The sequence below is a fragment of the Benincasa hispida genome, chromosome 11 (genome assembly GCF_009727055.1).
Source record: "Benincasa hispida cultivar B227 chromosome 11, ASM972705v1, whole genome shotgun sequence".
Classification (NCBI taxonomy): domain Eukaryota; kingdom Viridiplantae; phylum Streptophyta; class Magnoliopsida; order Cucurbitales; family Cucurbitaceae; genus Benincasa; species Benincasa hispida.
Window position 1 is genome coordinate 33,812,843 of NC_052359.1, and position 20,864 is coordinate 33,833,706.

General features: G+C 32.3%; 2 protein-coding genes across 3 annotated transcripts; one reads left to right on the top strand and one right to left on the bottom strand.

Annotated features, from left to right (window-relative positions):
• The first annotated feature begins 651 nt into the window (after window positions 1–651).
• On the top strand, window positions 652–6,712 carry LOC120092196 (BTB/POZ domain-containing protein NPY2). 2 transcript variants are annotated; one of them, XM_039050434.1, is made up of 5 exons: window positions 656–2,006; window positions 3,295–3,502; window positions 3,908–3,977; window positions 4,432–5,610; window positions 5,763–6,712. In XM_039050434.1, the coding sequence occupies exons 4-5, from the start codon at window positions 4,570–4,572 to the stop codon at window positions 6,330–6,332; spliced, it is 1,611 nt and encodes a 536-aa protein (XP_038906362.1). In that variant the 5' UTR covers window positions 656–2,006; window positions 3,295–3,502; window positions 3,908–3,977; window positions 4,432–4,569; the 3' UTR covers window positions 6,333–6,712. The 2 variants fall into 2 exon arrangements, with proteins under 2 accessions (XP_038906360.1, XP_038906362.1); XM_039050432.1 differs by lacking the exon at window positions 3,295–3,502 and having other exon boundaries at window positions 652–2,006.
• Window positions 6,713–7,923: 1,211 nt separating this feature from the next.
• On the bottom strand, window positions 7,924–9,619 carry LOC120091376 (40S ribosomal protein S29). Its single transcript, XM_039049378.1, has 3 exons — window positions 9,459–9,619; window positions 8,204–8,303; window positions 7,924–8,109 (listed from the first exon to the last, which is right to left on the bottom strand). Exons 1-3 carry the CDS (start codon window positions 9,518–9,520, stop codon window positions 8,101–8,103), a joined length of 171 nt encoding a protein of 56 aa, XP_038905306.1. The 5' UTR covers window positions 9,521–9,619; the 3' UTR covers window positions 7,924–8,100.
• Window positions 9,620–20,864: the final 11,245 nt, after the last annotated feature.

Genomic DNA, 20,864 nt, shown 5'->3' on the forward strand with positions numbered 1-20,864 from the left:
TAATTAAACATATAAACTATGGTGATGTGGATGAAGAATGAGAATTACCATATTTGGTTAAATTCAAGAAAATAGTCATCTTCTTACTTATGTCTGCCATGTGTTGCATTATCATATTGCACAATGTGGCTTCAAATTTTCCTTTTCCTTTTCTTTTCTTGGGAAAGATAACAAACAAGAACAATTGAGAATGTGCACAAATCTTCACCCCCCCAAAAAAAAAAACAAATTCTCAATCATTTTTCCAACTCTTTTCACTATATAGAGAGGGGAAAAGGAAATAAAGAGAAAGAAAGGATTTTGTTGCAAAAAGACAATGAATTAAGCAACCCCAAGCTAAAGGGAAAAGAAATGAAAGATTGTTGAAATGCCTCAATATTAGTATTACCTCAAAAACTAAATAATGCATATAACAAGATGTGTACTAGCAGCATATATTTTATTACCACAGCTTAGTTGAAACAATATTGATGTCCTTTCCTTTGTTCTCTATTGGTTTCTAAAATTGAAATTTTTTTCCTTTTTTAACCACTCTCTGCTCTCCAGTCTTCAACAATTTCTTAACAAGTTAAATACCCTTCCTTGGAAAAATGGTCATTTTAGGAGAGATCTTGTCTGTTTTCTTATGGGTTTTGAGTTTTTATTGCTTGGCTTCTCTTGAAAGTTATCATCTTTTTCAAAAGAGCTTTTGGTTTTGTGGCTAAGAAAAAAGCACTGTTTACATTGGCATTTGTAAATCACAAATTGCCATTTTAGTAGCTTTGGTTTACTTTATATTGGGTTCTGTTGTGATTTACACGGAGAGTGGCTTATGGGGTGGTTGTCTTCTTGTTTCCCATTTGATTAGGAACCAATTTTTTCATGTGGGTTTATTGAGTTACAGACTATACATAATTAAAAATTTGATCTTTGATGATTCTTGACCAAATATTTTAAGCTAGATTTTTCCATATGATATATATAATCTGGTAGATTCCTTGGATTTTCAGCGCAATTTTTATACAGATTTGGTTGTTGGGTAGTTGATGTTTGATTCATCGATACTGTTAAATCACATCTCTTTTTATGATCTTGCTCATATTCTTTTCTCTCATACTTTTAGCAAAATAAAAAAGAGAAGATACTTGTTGTCTACCGTTTTGGTGGTTTAATTTAACTGATACCAAGATGCTGTTTTATGGGTTGTAGTAGTATAGTAGTACCTTTCAAACTTGAAAGTTGAAAGAAACCCCATTAGAACAATATATATATATATATTATTAGATCATTTGAAGTAATAGCATAGAACAGCATATGTTGGGTTTTGCAAATTGAAAGCTTTTAAAAAAGGGGGAAGGGGATTTAAAAAGAGGAGAAAGCACAGAGACAGAGCAATCAGAAAATGAAATGAAAAAGAAGAGAGGGGTATTGTGTGATGTAGAATCAGATTTGCCAAATTTTTTAAGTGTTTTGAAGTCTGTTGGCTATGTCTCCAGAGCTGACTTGCTGACCCGGGCTCCGTGGGCTTTGCCGCCGACCAAGGAAACAGCCATTTTCTTAAACCCTCTTCCCATTTAAAACAATCCTTTTTCTTCTTAAAAAATTTCACAAACCCCATCTCTCATTTCCCTTTCTTTCTCTTTTAATCTCTCTCTATCACTAAGCTTTTGCCTTTTGCCTTGGTTTTTGTTAAGATTCCATCACACCCCACAACCATATATTCATCCCCTTCTTTCAAATCCTCTTTTTTCTCTTCAGAAATTTGGTCAAATTCAGAGATTTGGTCCCCCACTCTGTCTTTTTCTTTTGTGGTTTTCTGCATGGTTCTTCATTGGGGGTCTTGCTGCTTGTTTGTTGACGTTTTGAGCTCATTTTTGGTGTAATTTGTTGTTTGAGTATTGAGGAAGAGCTCATTTTTTTGGGGGGTGATTGAGGAAACTTGAAGCTTATTTCTTGGTTGTCAAGATGAAGTTCATGAAACTTGGATCAAAACCTGATTGTTTTCAGAGTGATGGGACCAATGTTAGGTGAGAGATCTCTTCTGCCTTCTTCATTTACTTTTCTATATCTGATTCTCATTTTTGTCATATTTTGTTTTTCTTTTTTGGCTTCTTGCATTTCAAGTTATGGCACTTTTTTTGCAATGATATTTCACTTTGCTTCCATTTTACTGTTTTACACTGTGAACTACTCCCACTTCTAAGGTTTTTGCACTCTTCCACCCCCCCCCCCCGCCGGAAACCGCCGCTGACCGGCGGTGAGTTGGGGGATCATCAACTTAACAATCTTCTTTGTTCAACTAACTATATTGCTGTTTTTCAAAGAAATGGTCAAGTGGGGGAAAGGGGTCAATATTGAAGCTTTGGTTATCATTCACTTTATTTTCTTTCTCAGAATAACTGGCAAAAGTTTTTTCAAGTTCATTTCCTTTTACTCCTTTCTATGATGATTAATTGGTTAAAATTTTCACTTTGGCTCTCCCACTGACTTGGTTCATGATTTGGGGCTCCTGGTTTTCTTTTTTTTTTTTTTCTTTTTTAAATAGATGGATTTGAGTTCTCCTTTGCTTTGATTGTGTGACAAGCCTAAGTGCTTCTTGCTTTTCTAATGTGTCACTGTCATCAAATCCAAATTAATATATGTATCTCTGCTTTCCCTTTCCCTTGCTCTCACTGGCTTTCATTTAGATGTAAACCTTTTCTTGATTCATCAGGAAGGTTCAGAAGATATGGAAGTTATTTAATATTTCTTTTCCCATTTATTTCAAACTAAATTAAAATAATATAATAAAAAGTAACCATCACAGGAGCAAGTATGGAGGCAATATGAGCATGAGAATGATTATTCTATGTAACATGGTTCAATGTTGCAGAGTTAAGTATCGATTCGTAGGGTCTTCAGAAAGATATGAATATCTTAGGAAAACGAACACTGCAAATAAGCTAAAATCTTTGATGTTTGTTAGGATAAAGCTAATATATTAAACATAGCCAAATGATCAAATACTAACTTTTTTCTGACTTAAATAAGAAATACTATTATGAGAATGTAACAACTCTCTGATCATTCTCATGTAAAAGTGATAAGCTCTAGAGCAGTTATCTCTTTCGGAACCCGGTTAAAACTGTTCATGGATTATAGTGATGCTTTTCGACTGCTCCATTGGATTATACATGCACTGGAAAGAGAACATAGAGAATTGAGATTACAGCTTATGTTGAAACTGAGAGAGCTACATAGCTCATTAATGCTCAAACGTTATTACATGTACAAGTTTTGAAGTAGAATTAGAAATTTTCTTACACAACTATGCAGCTATTGCCTACGATTCTTTGGGGAAGGGATCGCATCATATGTGATGGAATTAAGTTCGCAAAATTTTGAATTCGCTCAAACGACCAGACATTAGAGAGATGCTTTGAAAAAGAACCATGAGCAAAATAGCATATATCTTTTCTGTGCTTCGGAAGAGTTCGAGAACATGAATATAGCAGTATTGAGATTCCACATTTTCACAAAGATGGTACTGAATGATCTTTTAATTTAAGAATCACCTTTTTATCTCTGTCTGTTATGGGAACAATAAGAATCTTGTCACAATGGAATGCTGAATAATGGTTGTGCATGTTCTTTGGTACAATTGTCCAGATACAGCTCTCACTTCTTTTTAAAGCCTTAATGCATGAGAATTTTCTGTAGTTGATGTTCACTCTGATGTATAGTAGTTACTTCTTTCGGATGAAATTTACTGCAACTGTTATTAGTAAGTATTTAGAGCTTAAACAAAATGCGCCTGCTGTACTAAGAATTTAGAATTACCATTTGCATCTTATATTGTAGAAATGAGAGTTAATAGGGAAGTGAGATTCAAAGGAAACAATCAGACAACTTTCTCATTATTTTAAAAGAATTCACATTTATGTTGCAGGTATGTTGTAAGTGAATTGGCAACAGACATCACTGTTATCATTGGGGATGTCAAGTTTTACCTCCACAAGGTCTGTCGATCGTTAACCTTCTTCATTCTTATTGTGTGGAATTTTATGTTGGAATTCAGTATAAATATAAATATAGTTCTGACTTGTATGTGCTACTGAAAGAAGTGCTTGAAGCAAGATCTTGGAATCAAATAATCTTTCTCGTTGCATTGACAGCTTAATTGGATCACTCCTATACGAAAGCAAACACCCAAAAGTTTGGCAGGCTAACATCTTATATGAAAAATTATAATGATAATGATTATCTTTATGTGCAAACCAAAACTGGTATATGCGAAATGTTCAGTGCTAGTCCAGTAACAGAAACGAGGCACAATAATCTTTACTTAGTTTAACTACATTCTCTTTTGAAAGCTGGCTGCTTTTATGCATCTTGACATCTATGATACTGCATAGTTATTCCTTGCATATGGTTGGTTGTACTGATAAATTGGTAGTACCTGCTTTTTTGCAGTTTCCCCTTCTGTCAAAGAGCGCTCACTTGCAGAAGTTGGTCACTACTGCCTCTGGGGAGCAGAATGATGAAATATACATACCAGAGATCCCAGGTGGTTCTGCGGCATTTGAGATATGTGCCAAATTCTGTTATGGCATGACCGTTACTCTTAATGCCTATAATGTAGTTGCAGCCCGTTGTGCTGCTGAATACCTAGGAATGCATGAGACAATTGAAAAGGGAAACCTCACCTACAAAATCGACGTTTTCCTTAGTTCAAGCATCTTTCGTAGCTGGAAGGATTCAATCATCGTTCTTCAGTCTACAAAGGCATTAATGCCATTATCTGAGGAACTGAAATTAGTAAGCAATTGCTTAGAATCTATTGCTGTGAAGGCCTCTGCTGATATTTCTAAAGTGGACTGGTCTTACACATATAACCGTAAGAAACTACCTGAGGAAAACGGGAACAATCCCAACTGGAATGGCGTCAGGAATCGTAGTGTGCCGAAAGACTGGTGGGTTGAGGATCTTTGTGAGCTAGAAATTGATGTATACAAGCGTGTTATAGTGAGTATAAAAAACAAAGGAATAGTCCCAAATGACGTGATTGGAGAAGCCTTGAAGGCTTATGCTTACCGTTATCTTCCAGGCTTTAGCAAAGGTGTGCTTCAATGTGGGGATCCACTGAAGTATCAGTCAGCAGTGTCGACAATTGTCTGGCTGTTACCTGCCGAGAAAGGCAGTGTTTCTAGTAGTTTCTTGTCCAAATTGCTGAAGGCTTCCATTTTCCTAGCTTCTGGAGACGAGACCAAAGAAGAGCTCGTTCGACGAATGGGACAGCAGCTAGAGGAGGCTACAGTGATCGATCTTTTGCTGCGAGCACCGGAAGGTGAAGCTAAAACTTATGATGTTCATGCTGTACAGAAAATGGTGGAGGTGTTTCTGTTGCAAGATCATAATAGTGAAATCGAGTCACTTGAAGAGGGAAATGAGCTTCAGGAGCCAAGAGGGCCAGGGATTTTATCAGATGCGACTAAGTTGATGGTGGCAAAATTGATCGATGGTTATCTTGCTGAAATTGCAAAGGATCCCAACCTACCATCAGTAAAGTTCATTGATCTTGCAGAAATGGTATCTGGCATCGCTCGGCCTTCACATGACGGGCTCTATCGAGCCATAGACATGTATCTGAAGGTACCAGTTCCTTAACTGAGCCTGAAATTGTTCGTAGTTTTCACCGTTATAGTCGTAGGCACATGATAAGTTATGTTTATTTTTCCAACCTACTTGTCTTTCCCTCTCGCTCAAACCATATATCAATTAGCATTGTTGGACTTGATTTGCAGGAACATCCAGGGATCGGCAAGAGTGATAAGAAGAGAATCTGCAAACTGATAGACTGCAAGAGACTATCTGCCGATGCGTGCATTCATGCTGTACAAAATGAACGGCTCCCTCTACGTATGGTTGTGCAGGTATTATTTTTCGAGCAAGTCAGGGCCTCGGCATCATCAGGCAGCAGCACTCCCGACCTACCTAAAGGCATCAAGGATCTAACAAGTGGGTCTCACAGCAGCTCAAGATCAGCCACAACGAACCCCGAGGAAGATTGGGATGCCGTCGCCATGGCAGAGGAGCTCAAGGCTCTCAAAGGGGAGCTAGCTTCCTTGAGGCTTGCTAATGGTAGAGGAAGTAGTGAGAGGAATGGAGATGGTAAAAATGGAATTGACAAAGCAGCTCTTAGTAAAATGAAAGGATTGCTCAAGTCAAAGAAGCTTTTCACAAAGCTATGGTCAAGCAAAGGAGGAGGATATGGTGAAAACAGCGGCTCGGATTCATCGGAGAGCCTTGGTTCTGCTAATCAGGAGGAAGCTAAGTCAACACCTTCCAGAAACAGAAGGCATTCGGTTTCTTAGAGGTTTCCATTTTGGTGGTTAAGATGAAAAGAGTGTTTTGAGATGGGTAACCCAAGAGTGGCTAAAATGAGCAAGAATGAAGTATATATAGGTTAAGAGTCTGTAGTGTATATCAGTTATTGCAAACATTACTATTTAAGGGCAGTCCCCCACCAAACAAAAACAAAAGCAAAAACAAAAACAAAAACAAAACAAAAAAAGAAAAAAGAAAAAATATATTTAAAAGATGAAACCTTTTTTCTTGTATGGGGGTTATTTAAGTGAGCAGAGATTTGTTTACATGGTGAAATCCCATCAAAGATGGATGAGAATCATTCTGTAACATTGTTCAGGTGGAATCAAATAAAGATTGTCTTTGCTTTTGAGAGCATTTTGAATTAGCCTATTGCCCATCTTGTCTCCCAAAAATGGTCATAGGTTAGGTTTATTGGGTGCAAAGAATTTATTCATAATTCTAAGCTTTTGTTCATTGCTGTTAAAAGAAAAGGAAAAGAAAGTCTTTGATTGGAAGAATCAGAAAAATGTCCATTGAGATGCTAAGTTTTTGTCCATGCTATATAAACTTTCCGTCCAACAATTGTAAAGATGAAAATTGAATCATCAATATTTAAAATGATAAGTGATTTTATCCATAAGTTATGTTCAAATTAACTTGTTAAATAATGGATAAAGTGGAATGACAAAAATAGAAATACGTCTATGAAATTTATTATTTGTGAATGTTCAAAACTCGAACCAACTTGAAACTACCTTTTAGGCCTATTATTATTTACATGAATGTCTTATAGATAGTAAAGTAGTTCCAAAGAGCCTTTGCAAATTCATCTCTTTCACACATTGTTAATGTTTCTCACATAAGTCTTGTTTTAGCCAAGTCAATACAATGTCAATCATGATTCCTCCATCTATTTCTTTACTTCAACCCTTTGAAATTCATTGAAATTCTTTAAAATAGTAAAAAAAAAAACATCTAGTTTCTCTAATATAATATCTGTTCTTAGCCACGATAATAATTCAATATATTCATATTGTCAATTTACAATTATTATTCAACCAATTTCACAGAGAAAACTAAACTAATTTGTTGAAAATCTACCTTTAAGATTTATTTGAAGTAAATGGAATATAACCCCAAACCCAGAAACCAAAATGACACTTTTGCTATTAAAATAATAATAGGATAATTACAAACTACATCTTATATTTAGTTAAATTAAGAAATCACATTTAATTAACTAAAATCGCAATCACCCTATGATCTCAAAATTTACAAATCACATCCTTTTGTACCTAAAATAAGCCCCATTCCAAAGATAGTTGATAAATAAATTTTAATAGAATGTTTACAAAATGTATAGAGAAGCGTTTGAAACCATTTTAAAAACACTTGACTAACAAAATAGGTAAATCAAAAGGATGAAAATTCGCAACCATTGAAAGGGAAACAAATACCTTATAACTTAAACCCAATTACTTCATATATTTCTAAATTCTAAACTGCTAAACAATATGGATCAAAATTCAAATATGCACCCATATGAGGCATCAAATATCAAACATACTTAAGAACTGAAAAACAATAGAAGGAATATATGTCAAAATAATCTCAATAAGCTCAATTAAGAAACCTTAAATATGGTAGTTCAGAACAAAGTGTCAAAATCGTCTTCTAACAATCATTTCATAGTCCATACTGAGTAAACAAGAGAAAAAACTAGGAAAATCTTCTTCAATATAAATTCAACTCCATCCAGAGATAATTAGCTTCTCAGCGGTACTGCACAAATGGGAAAAAGTTTCAAAGTTTAGGGAATGCAGAAGATAAATGTGTGTCACATCAAATAATCATAGATATCGCACAATTAACTTGCCTTAATGAAACCAATTTCCTTGGCGTTGCTACGGAAGCATTGTCTGCAACACATAAGTCCATACTTCCTGATCAACCCATGGGGATTTCCGCACACACGACTGAGAAAGAGGATTGAAAGAAAGAAATTATTCAAATTCAGCTTTCTCAAAAGTCATTGACACTATAGAAAACATTAACCGCTAATGTCCGTTTGATAACTACTTCAGTTTTGGTTTTTGGTTCTTGAAAATTAAGTCTATTTCCTCCTCGTTTTCTATCTTTCTTAAATAGGATGGTTGAATTCTTAGCCAAATTCCAAAAACAAAAACAAATTTTTAAAAGACTTTTTTTGTTTCAAAAATTGGCTTGATTTTTTAAATCATTTGTAAAATGCAGATAACAAACAAAGGAAGAAATTAAGAAATAGTAGTGTCTATAGGCTTAATTTTAAAAAACAAAAAACCAAAAATCAAATAATTATCAAACGGGGCCTAAGATATCTATTAAGGATAATTATGTGTTCCGTCACTCATGACTAGACTAGTTAACTCCTGGGTAATTGACAAAAATTGATCTAAACTTAATGGAGTTATAGCCCTTAAGGTTTCATCCCACACACCTATAACAAAAGTTCTTTTTTCCTGCATATATACATTAATTTTACTAATACTACAAGCATTAAGGAAACGGTTCATCCATAGACTTAGGAATCCAAATAACTCAACCAAGCAAAGAACAATCATTTGGATTAAAGAAGGATAGGATGATAAAATACGTATAAAGAAGTATAAAATCGTAGAAAACAAGATCTCATACATCAAAGAATATCAGTTATAACTTTTCGCCCGAAAACTATACTTTAAACAAATCTATGACATGATCACTACGTAAATCCCGGTTCAAATTAAAAATCTTCTGCAATTATAATGACATTTGCAACGCGGTGACAGAAACCCCATAAATCAACAGAAATTTTAAGCATCACAAGATCTCATCCAAGTTGGGAAAACGTTTAGGACGACAGCCGAAACTTAAAGCCATGTTGAAGTATATAAAATAGAGCTGAATCTTAGGCATCTGATTATCTATCCAAACAAGAAAAGTAACACATAATAAACACATCCTCAATCGCACATTATTCTTCAGGTTCCATTACATTACAAAACACACAAGGAAACATAATTAAATATTAGATACTCATTAGATGAACTCCCAACTCGTTCAAACAGAAAACGGAACTAGGGTTCCGAAGGAATGAGAAGATATTTGCTTACCAAGTGCGAGAACCAGGGCCATAGTTCTTAGGATGAGAGTTCCAGACGTTGGAGTGCCCCATGACTGTGAGGTATTGAGATGCTTCGGAATCACAATGGTGAAGCAGAAAATTTTGCGAGGAAGAAGAAGACGGCAGAAAGGATTGATTTTATATGAGAGATAAACCCTAATGGTTTGTGGTGATTTTACGACTTTAGCCACTTATAAACTTACCCGACCCGGTTGGGGAGGGGGTTTGATGGTCCTATCCATTTTATTTTTCACTCCCTCCAAAAATAATTAGGAAAAATATACATTTTCCGTCTCTAAACAAAACATTTTATTTAGTTTTTAAGTTTCAAAATATTAATTATTTAGTAAAAATATTCATTTTTATTTTTCCGACCTCCAAGGAGTCTATTGAAACTTGTCGTAAAGGATCTATATTTAAAAGTGGAATTGAGAGAGCGAAGAGAAACTTTTCACAATAAAATTGTCTCTCTTTTTTTTTATTATATGCTCAAATTATTGTTATCATCCCCTATGAATAATCCCCATGAAATTATAGGGTGAGTTTTGTGGGTACTAAAAATAAATAGAATGTAGGAATATTTCTTCCTAATTTTTACCCATAATTTCTTAATTTAACTTTCCTTTAGTTTCTAGGGTTTCAAAGTTTAATTTCTACTTGGTTTATACGTTTTAAAATGTTACTTTTTTACGGTTGAGTTTTGAGTTTGTTTTCATCTACTTCCTAAACTTCAATATATTACATTTTAACTCCAAATTTTCACAAACACTTATTTTGATGGGAAAATTTTAAAATTACATTGGAGAAGAGGTGAGATACCAGTTACTAGTCTACTGTACATATCAGTTTAAATTCCATGTCCCTCTGTTTTGATTTACTTCCCTCTCTCGTACATATCAATTACTAGTCTACCGCTTTCAAAATTACATTGGAGAAGAGGTGAGATACCTCGTTCGACAAAGACATGTACGAGTCTATTTGAAATGACTTTTTAAGGACGCTTGGCATACTAAATTGAGGTATTAAATATCAAGTTGTTTAGTTTAGGAAGTTAACTAATCTAGAGTGCATAGTTGTTTAGACTAAAGTTATTTGTATGTTGGCTTTTTCTTTTCATTTTTCTTTATTTTTATTTTTATTTTTATTTTATTCTATCTTTTTATAAATGCTCTACAATTAGAGCTATATTCAATCAAATTTTTCTAAAATAACAAAATTGATTATGATTTTTTCTACTTTATTTGTTGTACCTTTTGATTTTTAATTTCACTCAAAGTTGATTTGGAATTGAATATGAATATAACCAATTTTCTTAATTGAGCTGACAAGATTAATAGCAAATTTTAAGATTTCGTTTGAAAAAATTACAAAAAAAAATAATCGTAAAAATAGCAAAACAATTTTTAAAATTAAAAAATACTAATTAGAAAATATCCAAACTAACCCTACACACTAAAATTGATAAAATTAAACATTACAAACTAAAACAAAATAATACTAATACTCACCTAAATACTGCTGGTCAATTACTCTTACAACCACACAACAACAACAATAATGGTATACGGTAAATAGCAGTGAAAAAGATATCAAGAAAAAAAAGAGAAAGTGAGAAGAAGATCCACGACACTTATCTATATTGCCTTCCACCATAGAGGTGGTATCAACATAAACGACAGTGTGAGGCCATCGATGAGTGTGGCAAAATGGCTCGTGGTAGAATGCAGTTGAGTGGAATGGCACAGACGGTGGCGTTGCTCTTCACGCGAAGGAGGAAGCTCACGAAGGAAGAGAAATTTCCTTTTTTAAAAGTTATTTTGAATTACAAAATCTTAATTATATTTAATTAAATATATATATTTATTTATTTATTTATTGGGGCTGTAACCTAAAACTTAAGGTTTTTTTTAATGTTATTTTAAGGGAAATTCTTATGAATAGAAAAATCCCAAAAATATTTACATCTTATAGCAAAAAGTTCCAAAAATGTTTGTTTGTACTTTTGAAATTTTTTGTTATAAAGTGTAAATATTTTTAAGTATTTTTATATTTAAAAAGATCCCTTATTTTGACTCAACTTATATATTTTTGCGTGACTCTCCACTTATACATGTATTTATATCTTGGTTATTAATAAAGCTCTACACTTACAAAGTATTTAATATTCTAGACATACCAACAAACTCAGAGCAAATCAAGTCTTATCAAAATGTCAGCTAAAATAGTTACTAAATATGAAATATGTACAATTGAATATAATAACATATACAAAACAATTTAAGTCTTCAAAAATAATATATATATATATATATATAGTTAATTTAGAATATGTATAAAATAATGGAAAAAAAATTCAAACATTTGAATAAATTTTAAATTTGATTACCAAAATATCAAACCATGAACAAAGAAAGGCACGATTGGTTAGACTTGACTGAAACTCATTCAAAAACAATACCCCGCTCCTTTTGTCTCGTATTATGTGCAAATAGCATTTGGGATCGGATGCCAGAATGTTGGGTTATATGTCATAAAACTCGCAGTTGATAGAATTAAACATTTTCTATTATCAATAAAAAATTTATTCAACATTTATTCAATAAAGTTGTTATTGAATTTGTAAATTGCACTTCTAAAGACTAAATCCAATAAACTAAGATTCATGGTTATTATATGAATACTTGAACTTTATGTGGAGACATAAAAATGGATCAAGTTCGAGTAAATAGCCAACATGATCTATAGTATATGAATAAGGTTGGGTATCTTATTATGGTAACACTATCGGATATGGCTCACTCTGTAGTTATTACAATTTGTTGTAAGGTGCTACAAAAAAAGTGATTCTGATTCGTTCATGTATTGACATGGGGAGTGGGAGCGTCCTATGCAATGAGTTTGCATAAAATCGGACCAAGGAATAAGTTACTCTTACTTTATAACGTTGTTTACTGTTTAAGGCTGACTATTTCGCTCAGATGACCTAGGTAACTTGATCTTAATCTTGAGCTAACTATGAACTTCTGATTATTTGGGATTATCTTTAGATTTTCATAGGTGAGGGTTGGCTCAACAGCGTCGGCTCAATAAGCCTCCCATTTCAGGGGTATGACTGGGTAGATTTTCATAAGTGAGTGTTGAATCCAGGTCTTGAACAAGAGGCCCCACCCTTTCATTAGCCCAAGAGGGATCCGGTTTAGTGATTGAATCACAAACCAATTGTTCTTTAGATGATCAGTTGAACTTAAGAAGCAAGACGTAATTTCGGGGATAAAACAACATTTGACCGAACCGTTATTACGAACAACCCGTGAAGGGTCAACTTACTGATTATAGTTAAATCAGTGAGGAGAGTGAAACTATCACGCTATAGTGATGCGATTCGATAGTTGATGAATATTGATTAATTCGGTCTAAAGAGTTTTAGCCAATTAATCCCAAATCATTGGAGCTCATGATCTGTAGGTCCATAAGGTCTCTCTACTAGCTCGTAAAACATGAACACATTGAATTAGTAAATTGAATGAATTTGGAACGATATCAATTTGAAGTGTTCAAATTGAATTTCAATATGAAATGTTCAAATTGATTTTAGGGCTTGAATTTGAATAGTTTAAATTCAAATTAGGGTTGTATAATTATATTTGATATATTTAATTAACATTTAGTTTATCGAAATTAAACGAAATTTGAGAGTTTATAATATTTAAATATTGATTTAAATATTAATTACATGAATAGGATTCATATTTAACATTAGGTGTGTGATTAATTTAATATTTGATGTTAATTATTATTTAATTAATTAAATAAGTTTAATTAATTAAAATCAAATTATTTTTCAAATTTAATTCAATTGGAGAAATTGAATTTTGAAATTTTAATTTAAGTTAATTTTGAATTAATTAAAATTCAAATTCAAATTGAATTTGAGAAATGGAATTTCATGTTAGTGGAAAAATCCAAAAATTCATAAAAAAAAAAAAAAAAAAAGGTATTTCTTCACTATTAAACCACCTATTCCACTTCATGTTGTCCAATTGAGGCGGCATTAGCAATCTCCAGTAATGGTTGCATGAAGAAGTATGATAAAACTCTAAATTTGATCAAAGAAGAGGTGAGAGAGAACTAGAAATTTTTTTTGTTTTGTTGTTCTCCTTCACCTGAAAACTTATCTCTTTCTCTTCACAAATTTAGCTCAATTATGAGTTCCACCACTCAAATTCAAGGTTGAGAATAGTATAGAAGATCTCTTGGTGGTTCATTGAAGTTTTAGAGTTGAGAAATAGTGAGGAGCAGCTTGGATTTGAGGAATTCTTCAAAGGCATGTATTAAAACCTTCTTAATACCTTATGAACATGCTTGTTTTGATGTCAAAATTAAGGAATTAGAATGCTTAATGATCCCGTTTTCTTCCACTATATGTTTCTATATTCCAACACAGAATTCATTAGACAAAACTAAATTGTCTTGCAAACCCATTGAAAGGCATCATTTGCGCATAACTAAGCAAAATTAAAATGAAAATTGATAATATATGGATATTTAAAATATAAATTTGATAGAAAAATCTGGATATTTAATTTAAGTGGGATTAATTCAAAAAGTGGTTAAATATAATTTAAATTAATAATAAAATGTACATTGAAATGTTAATTATGTGATAAAAATCAGGAAGAACGGTTATTTTGAGGAAAGCGGTTATTTCTAATTTTTCAAATGAATGAAACTGGAGAACCAAGGCCCTGTTTAATAATTTTTTGTTTTTGTTTTTATTTTTTGAAAATTAAGTATATTTCATCAACATTTCTTACAATGATCTGCATCTTTCTTAAATACAATGTTGAATTCTTTTCTTAACCAAATTCCAAAAACAAAATCAACTTTTTGAAAGCTATTTTTTTTAGTTCTCAAAATTTGGCCTGGTTTTTTTAAATCATTGGTGAAAAGTAGATAATAAAGAAAAAAATTTAGAGATTGAAGTAGTGTCCATAACCTTAATTTTCAAAAACAAAATGGTTACCAAACGAGGCTCAAGACATCAACAATTGCTCTATATAACCTCATCATTATTTAAGACTCTACAATTACCATAGATTTGTAGTTCATCAATAACAAAAGCTACGAACTAGACAGGAGTAAAATAAGGATTTGAAAATTCGCAACCATGTGCATGTCATGTGAGTTGTCATAAATCTTATTATTTACCGGTTTTGCCATTTTTCGAAACCATACTCTAAAATATGTTATACTCTCCAATTTTTCTTCTTAATTTGAGATTGTCGAGAGTTGTCCAAAATAAGACCTAAAACGTATAGATCACCCAAATCCATAAAATACGTGAAGGGGACATAGAAGAACACATGAATCAAAAGAAAAGTTCAAATTAAGGAAATCTTTAGAAGGACATGATGAAAGGACAACAATTTAAATCTTGGATTTTCGATTGTGCAAGAATTCTCATTATTTCTCCAATGCTCCCATTTATTAACTATTGAAGTTTGCTAGAAAACTTCATCATCTTCTCTAGCTCTTCCAATATTTCCAATATATATGTTTTTTTATTATGAAAGAAAAATGGCCGTTGAATAATAATTGTTGTTTTCAAATAAAGAAAAATGAGTCAACTTATTTATAAATATAGCAAAATTTCACTATTTATCAGTGATAGACCGTGATAGACATCTATCAATGTCAATGATAGATGTTTAACACGGTCTATCATTGATAGACAATTACATTTTACTATATTTAAAAATATTTGTAATAATTTTATTATTTAAAACAATTACCCAAGAATAATAAGTTATTGTAATTTTGAGAAAATATATTTTTTTTTAGCTTAACAATATTCAAACCTTATTTTGGTCTCTAAAATTTGAGCTTTGTTTTATCTTAGTCCCTAAATTTTTAAAACGTCTATTTTAGTCCATAAATTTTTAAAATGTGTCCAAATTCCATGTTAATTAGTTAACAAATTGGTAATATAGCATATAGTTTTTTTTATATATATATATATCCACGTGGATGATCTGTTGCCAAGAAAGATATGAGTTTTATTTAGGTGATTTTCTTTGGTTCTCTTCATATGGTAGAAAAAAGGGTTTTTGCAATTCTCAATTGTCTATACGAAGGGAATAGTCCTAATTTCTTCATCTCTCCATCAATATTATGTAAAATTCTCTCATAATTTCTCCATCCACCACATTTCTTGACAAAGAAACTAGAGAGAGAGCACACGTTTGTGTTTCTGTAAATTTTTAGATTTTTTTTTTGGTGAAACTTCTCAGGGAGAGTAATTTGTATTTCAGTAACTTATTAGAAGATAAAATATAGAGGGGAGAGGAGCTTGGGGGGTTTTCTTCAACTTTTGTGACTCTTCTTCGTAGCTTTTTTGAAAGAGAAGGAGCGAAGCTTACGCTTTAGCAACTTCTCTTAGAAATGTTTTTAAATTTGAAACCTTTTTTAAAGAAAAGGAATGGAAGCTTAAAGCTTATATTTTAGCACATTTTGAGATATAAGAAGAAATGTTTCGATTTTTTGGTAACTTTTTGGAGATGGAAATGAAAGGAGAAAACCATAATAAAAAATCATAAAAAAAAAAATGATTGAGAAGAAGAGATGAGAATGAAGAAGTAAAGAAAATAGGTTGATGAAGAGAGCCCATAGAATGATTCTAAGATTTAGACACTAAGTTTAAGAGAGGTATAGCTTTGAAAAAGAGTAATGTTAAAGGAGAAAATAAATAAACCCTTTTTTTAAAAAAAAATCGATATCACATCACCAATCGTTAACTAATTAAGAAAGAATTAACAACAGAACACATTTTAAACATTTAAGAAATAAACTAGATGTTTTAAAAATTCAAGACCAAAATAGATTTAAACCTTAAATTTATTATTGATGTTTGAAATGTTTTTATTTTTTGTTTTAAACTTCCATAAAACCTTTCCACTTCTTTAAATAATCTCGTGAATGACAAAACAATCTAAATTTTATCTTAATTTAAAGGATGAAGTTAAAAAATATAGTATTTTTTCAAACTATTAACAAAAATGGGGTATATGAGAAAGTATTTTTAAAAATAGGCGGATATTGAAAGTAGTAAAAAAGTAGAGCAGTGAAATCGTGTACGATATACACTCTGTCTCTTATACACATCTAGATGTGTATAAGAGACAGGGGGTATACGATTAACGTTTAATCCCGTCAGCACCACGTCAACTAACTTGGTTGACCGATCGAATGGAGACTCGTGAACCCGGTCCACGATTGTCATAATCGTAGACCCGGTCCATGATTTTTTTTTTTTTAAAAAAAATAGATTGACTAATTATTATTTTTTAATTGGAGATGTACAACAATATTAAGATTTTAGGAATTGGTCCACAAATTCCTTCATTATTAGACTTAATTATATATTTAATCTACAATGAAAACATAATTACCCAGCACTCATATTTAAAAAAATGTCATGATATTAAAGAAGATTTACAATTAGTTCTTTAATTTGAAAATAAAAGTTTACGTGAAATTTTAAAACGACCCCCTGGCCCTTACCCTCATGGGGTTGTCTTCGTGTCCCTCTAAATTAGGTTCACCCTGTTGTCGTTATCGTCTACGATGAATACGTCTTTGATCGGTGTTAGCAACATTGAGTCATCTTGTTTGTTGAATAATACATTCTATGTTGACCAATGTTTGCTAACACATTGAACCCAACTTTGGTAAGTTGTGTTGCACTGAATATTGTTGTACATCTCCAATAAAATTATTCTGTACAATGAAAAAAATGAATATTAAACAATATTCATATCATATATATGGAAAATGTCTGATTTTAAATCTCTTACCATGCAGTAATAGTAAGCGTCATCAAGTGTGATAAATCGCCTCGTGATTGAATCGTACCAGGAAAAGTAGTCGTCTGATACAGTTGGCCCATTTGTTAATTCTTCCTGTGCACAACGATCATGTCGTCCATGCCAGTAGGATATATATTCCGCATGGATTCGATGCCAGTCTTGGTCGTGCTTACCTCTCAAATTAATCTGGCAAAAAAAAGAAGATAAGTATACATCCAAAATGTTTTAAATTTTTATTTATATATACATTTTTTATCTGATTATGCATCAGTCTGTCAAATATTTTTCGGGAGGTAATTATGGAAACTGGGACGCCAACCAGGGGACTCAATCTTGAGCCTTTCAGATCATACGCCTAAGAGCTTTTCATGAACATTCTTCCAATCATATTGTAGTGAACCTGTCAATGGTTACCCGTCCACTCGTAACCCAAATTGTATGGCAACATCCTGCAGCGTGATTGTACATTCCCCACAAGGCAGGTGAAATGTGTGGGTTTTTGGTCTCCAACATTCAACTAGAGCAGTAATAAGGTGTCAATCAAGCTGGATAAATCCAATTTGTGCAACCCCAAGAAAATCTGTCGGATCAACATAGGGATTAATGTGGTGATCAAATGGGATAATATGTTGTGCAGAAGCCTCCGTTCTCTGACAACTCAAAACTATTGTAGAAGAACTATCTCATACCGATTGTGAACGATGCGTATTTTGTTGATATATTGTACAGGATTAGAAGGACCAGGCTCCATTACCTAAGAAGTTCAAATTACATTATATAATAAAATCCATCACATAAAAGATACATAAAAAGATACAATTACGTGAAAAATAAATTCATTATATAAAAGTTACAATTACATAAAAAATATAAGTACATAAAAGATACAATTACATGAAAAATACAAGTACATAAAATATACAATTACATAAATAATATAAGTACATAAAAGATACAATTACATGAAAAATACAAGTATATAAAATATACAATTACATAAAAAAATATAAGTACATAAAAGATACACCTAATGACGTGAAGACGAAACACCTAATGTACGTTGTGGACAAATACTTCTATTATGTCCTTCTCTCTTGCAAATTGTACATCGAACTTTTTGGCTTGCCTCTCTCCAATCTATTTCATTATGAATGTGCGTACTTTTTGGCCGACCATGTTCTCTTAGTAAGTCCGCATTCATACGATCTTCTATAAATGATAATTCTGGTCAATAATTTGGGTGTTCTATTGGATGGAAGCGACCTTCATAACATCGCTTGAAATTGGACAATTTGTAGCATTCATTAATAAGTGGTATGTATGTCAAACGCATGTAATTACAAACTGCAATTATATGAGAGTATGGAATCTTGAATGACTGCCACTTATTACAAGAACATGTTCCTTCTTTCAAACTAAAACTTGTGTGTTATCCTTTATAGGGAGAAATCATACTTATGGCAGTTTGTACTTCAAAAGTTTGACTTAAACTGTCAATAGATATCACTGTATACGCAGATGCTCGTTTTTCCCATCTCTTAAGTTTTCTCAGGGCATATTCTGTATATATGTCCCCACGATCGAGTGCTTCACTGATTTCTTGTCTTCGACATTCAAAATATGTGATAAAATGTTAGCCTAACCAAAGAAGTAATTGGTAACATTATAACACCTTTGAAAACACTCATGTGATTGGGTCCATTTTTCCAAGTTAATGACGATATCAATGGTACGCTCTAGGTTCACTCGAACCAATTTTCTCATTATTAATTGCAGCAAGAATGCCCTTATGTCTATTAGAAATCAAGCATAGATAAGGCGATCAATAATTTCCCCTTACACTTTCCGTAGAGATGAGTTCCATCGATTTGGATTAATGATCTACAATATTTGAACCCTTCCCTTGCGCAGGACCGAAGGACCAAAAATAGTCGTACCTAGCACATCAGATGGAAGTAAATACCAATCTGTTCGTGTTCCTGGATTGTAATGAACAAGAGCACTCAACCAATAAGGAAGCTCTAAATATGATTTCTCCCAATCACCAAACACAACAATCAACGCTTTTCTCTTGGCTTGCTATACCCGTCTATAATTAACATTGTAGACATATTGTTTTTTAATTGCTTCTTAGAATAGGGTCACAACTACCCTAAGATTAGCTTTAACCAAATTTTGGATTTCGATACTCATAAAATTTGAATCAAGCTGTAAATGATCTTGTGTCAATTCTGAAAACCAATCACCAAACACAGCAATCAACGCTTTTCTCTTGGCTTGCCACACCCGTCTATAATTAACATTATAGCCATCTTGTTTTTTAATTGCTTTCACAGCTACCCTAAAATCAGCTCTAACCAAAATTTGGATTTCGATACTCATAAAATTTGAATCAAGCTGTAAATGATCTTGTATCAATTCTGAAAACAAACATGAGTGTTCCTCTTAAAGTTTTGTGATTTCGAACATCCCATGAGTTTTACGCCAATATGTCAGTAACCTTCAATCACAATCATCCTTCCATGATATACATCTGACATACCAAAGATCTTGATTTGATTCCGCTACAATAATCTCGTAGTGTTCTGTCACACAATATTTTTTTACAGCAAGCTGTAAATCTTCGTTAGTATTAAACAACATTTCTGTATTAAACTACAATTATCTACACCTATACTACTTTCCTCCAAAGTTGAATTTGTAGTTTCCCAATCTATCTAGGTGAACATATTCGACCAAGATCATATTCCCCACTACTATTGTTTCCAAATAATTCATCAACTTCAACATCAATATCACTATTTTCAAGAATAAATCTTTAGGATGCATTAACATATTTATTATGATTTTTTCAACGGTTATAGTTGACAAAAAAATATGTTAATATGTCAACCTAACAAAATCCAATTTCTAAATTCAACATACAATATCTAAATATTATACATTTAAATCTCCCAAATCTAAGATCCATAAACTATATATATTTAAACCAGTCCAAATCTAAGATTCATAAACTATACATTTAAATCAGCCCAAATAAAAATAAAATAATATATCATTGAATCATACATTTAATTCAACCTAAATGCAAACAAAATAATATATATATATACGAAGCAATCTTCATTTTTATAAACATATGCTTCATTTTTATAAACATGTACATATATTTCTAGGTTCAACCCAACAAATACATAATCATCCAACAAATTAATCATAAAAAAAAAGTCCAACAAATAGGCAAACATAATCGAAAAATAGCCCAACAAAATCAGCCTAACAAAATCTAATTTCTAAGTTCAACATATATCCAAAAATAAATCATGGATCCATAAACTATACATTAAGTTCAGCCCAAATACAAACAAAATGATATATATACGAAGATTATATATTGGAAAAAATTAAAGAAAAAGTTTTACCTCAGTCAAAGAAAATCGAAGGAAGACGGACGGTTTAATGGAGAAGGATGAAGACGAAGGAAGAAGATTGAAGTTTTCAGACAATGTTTGGATGGACAGTTCGGAGGA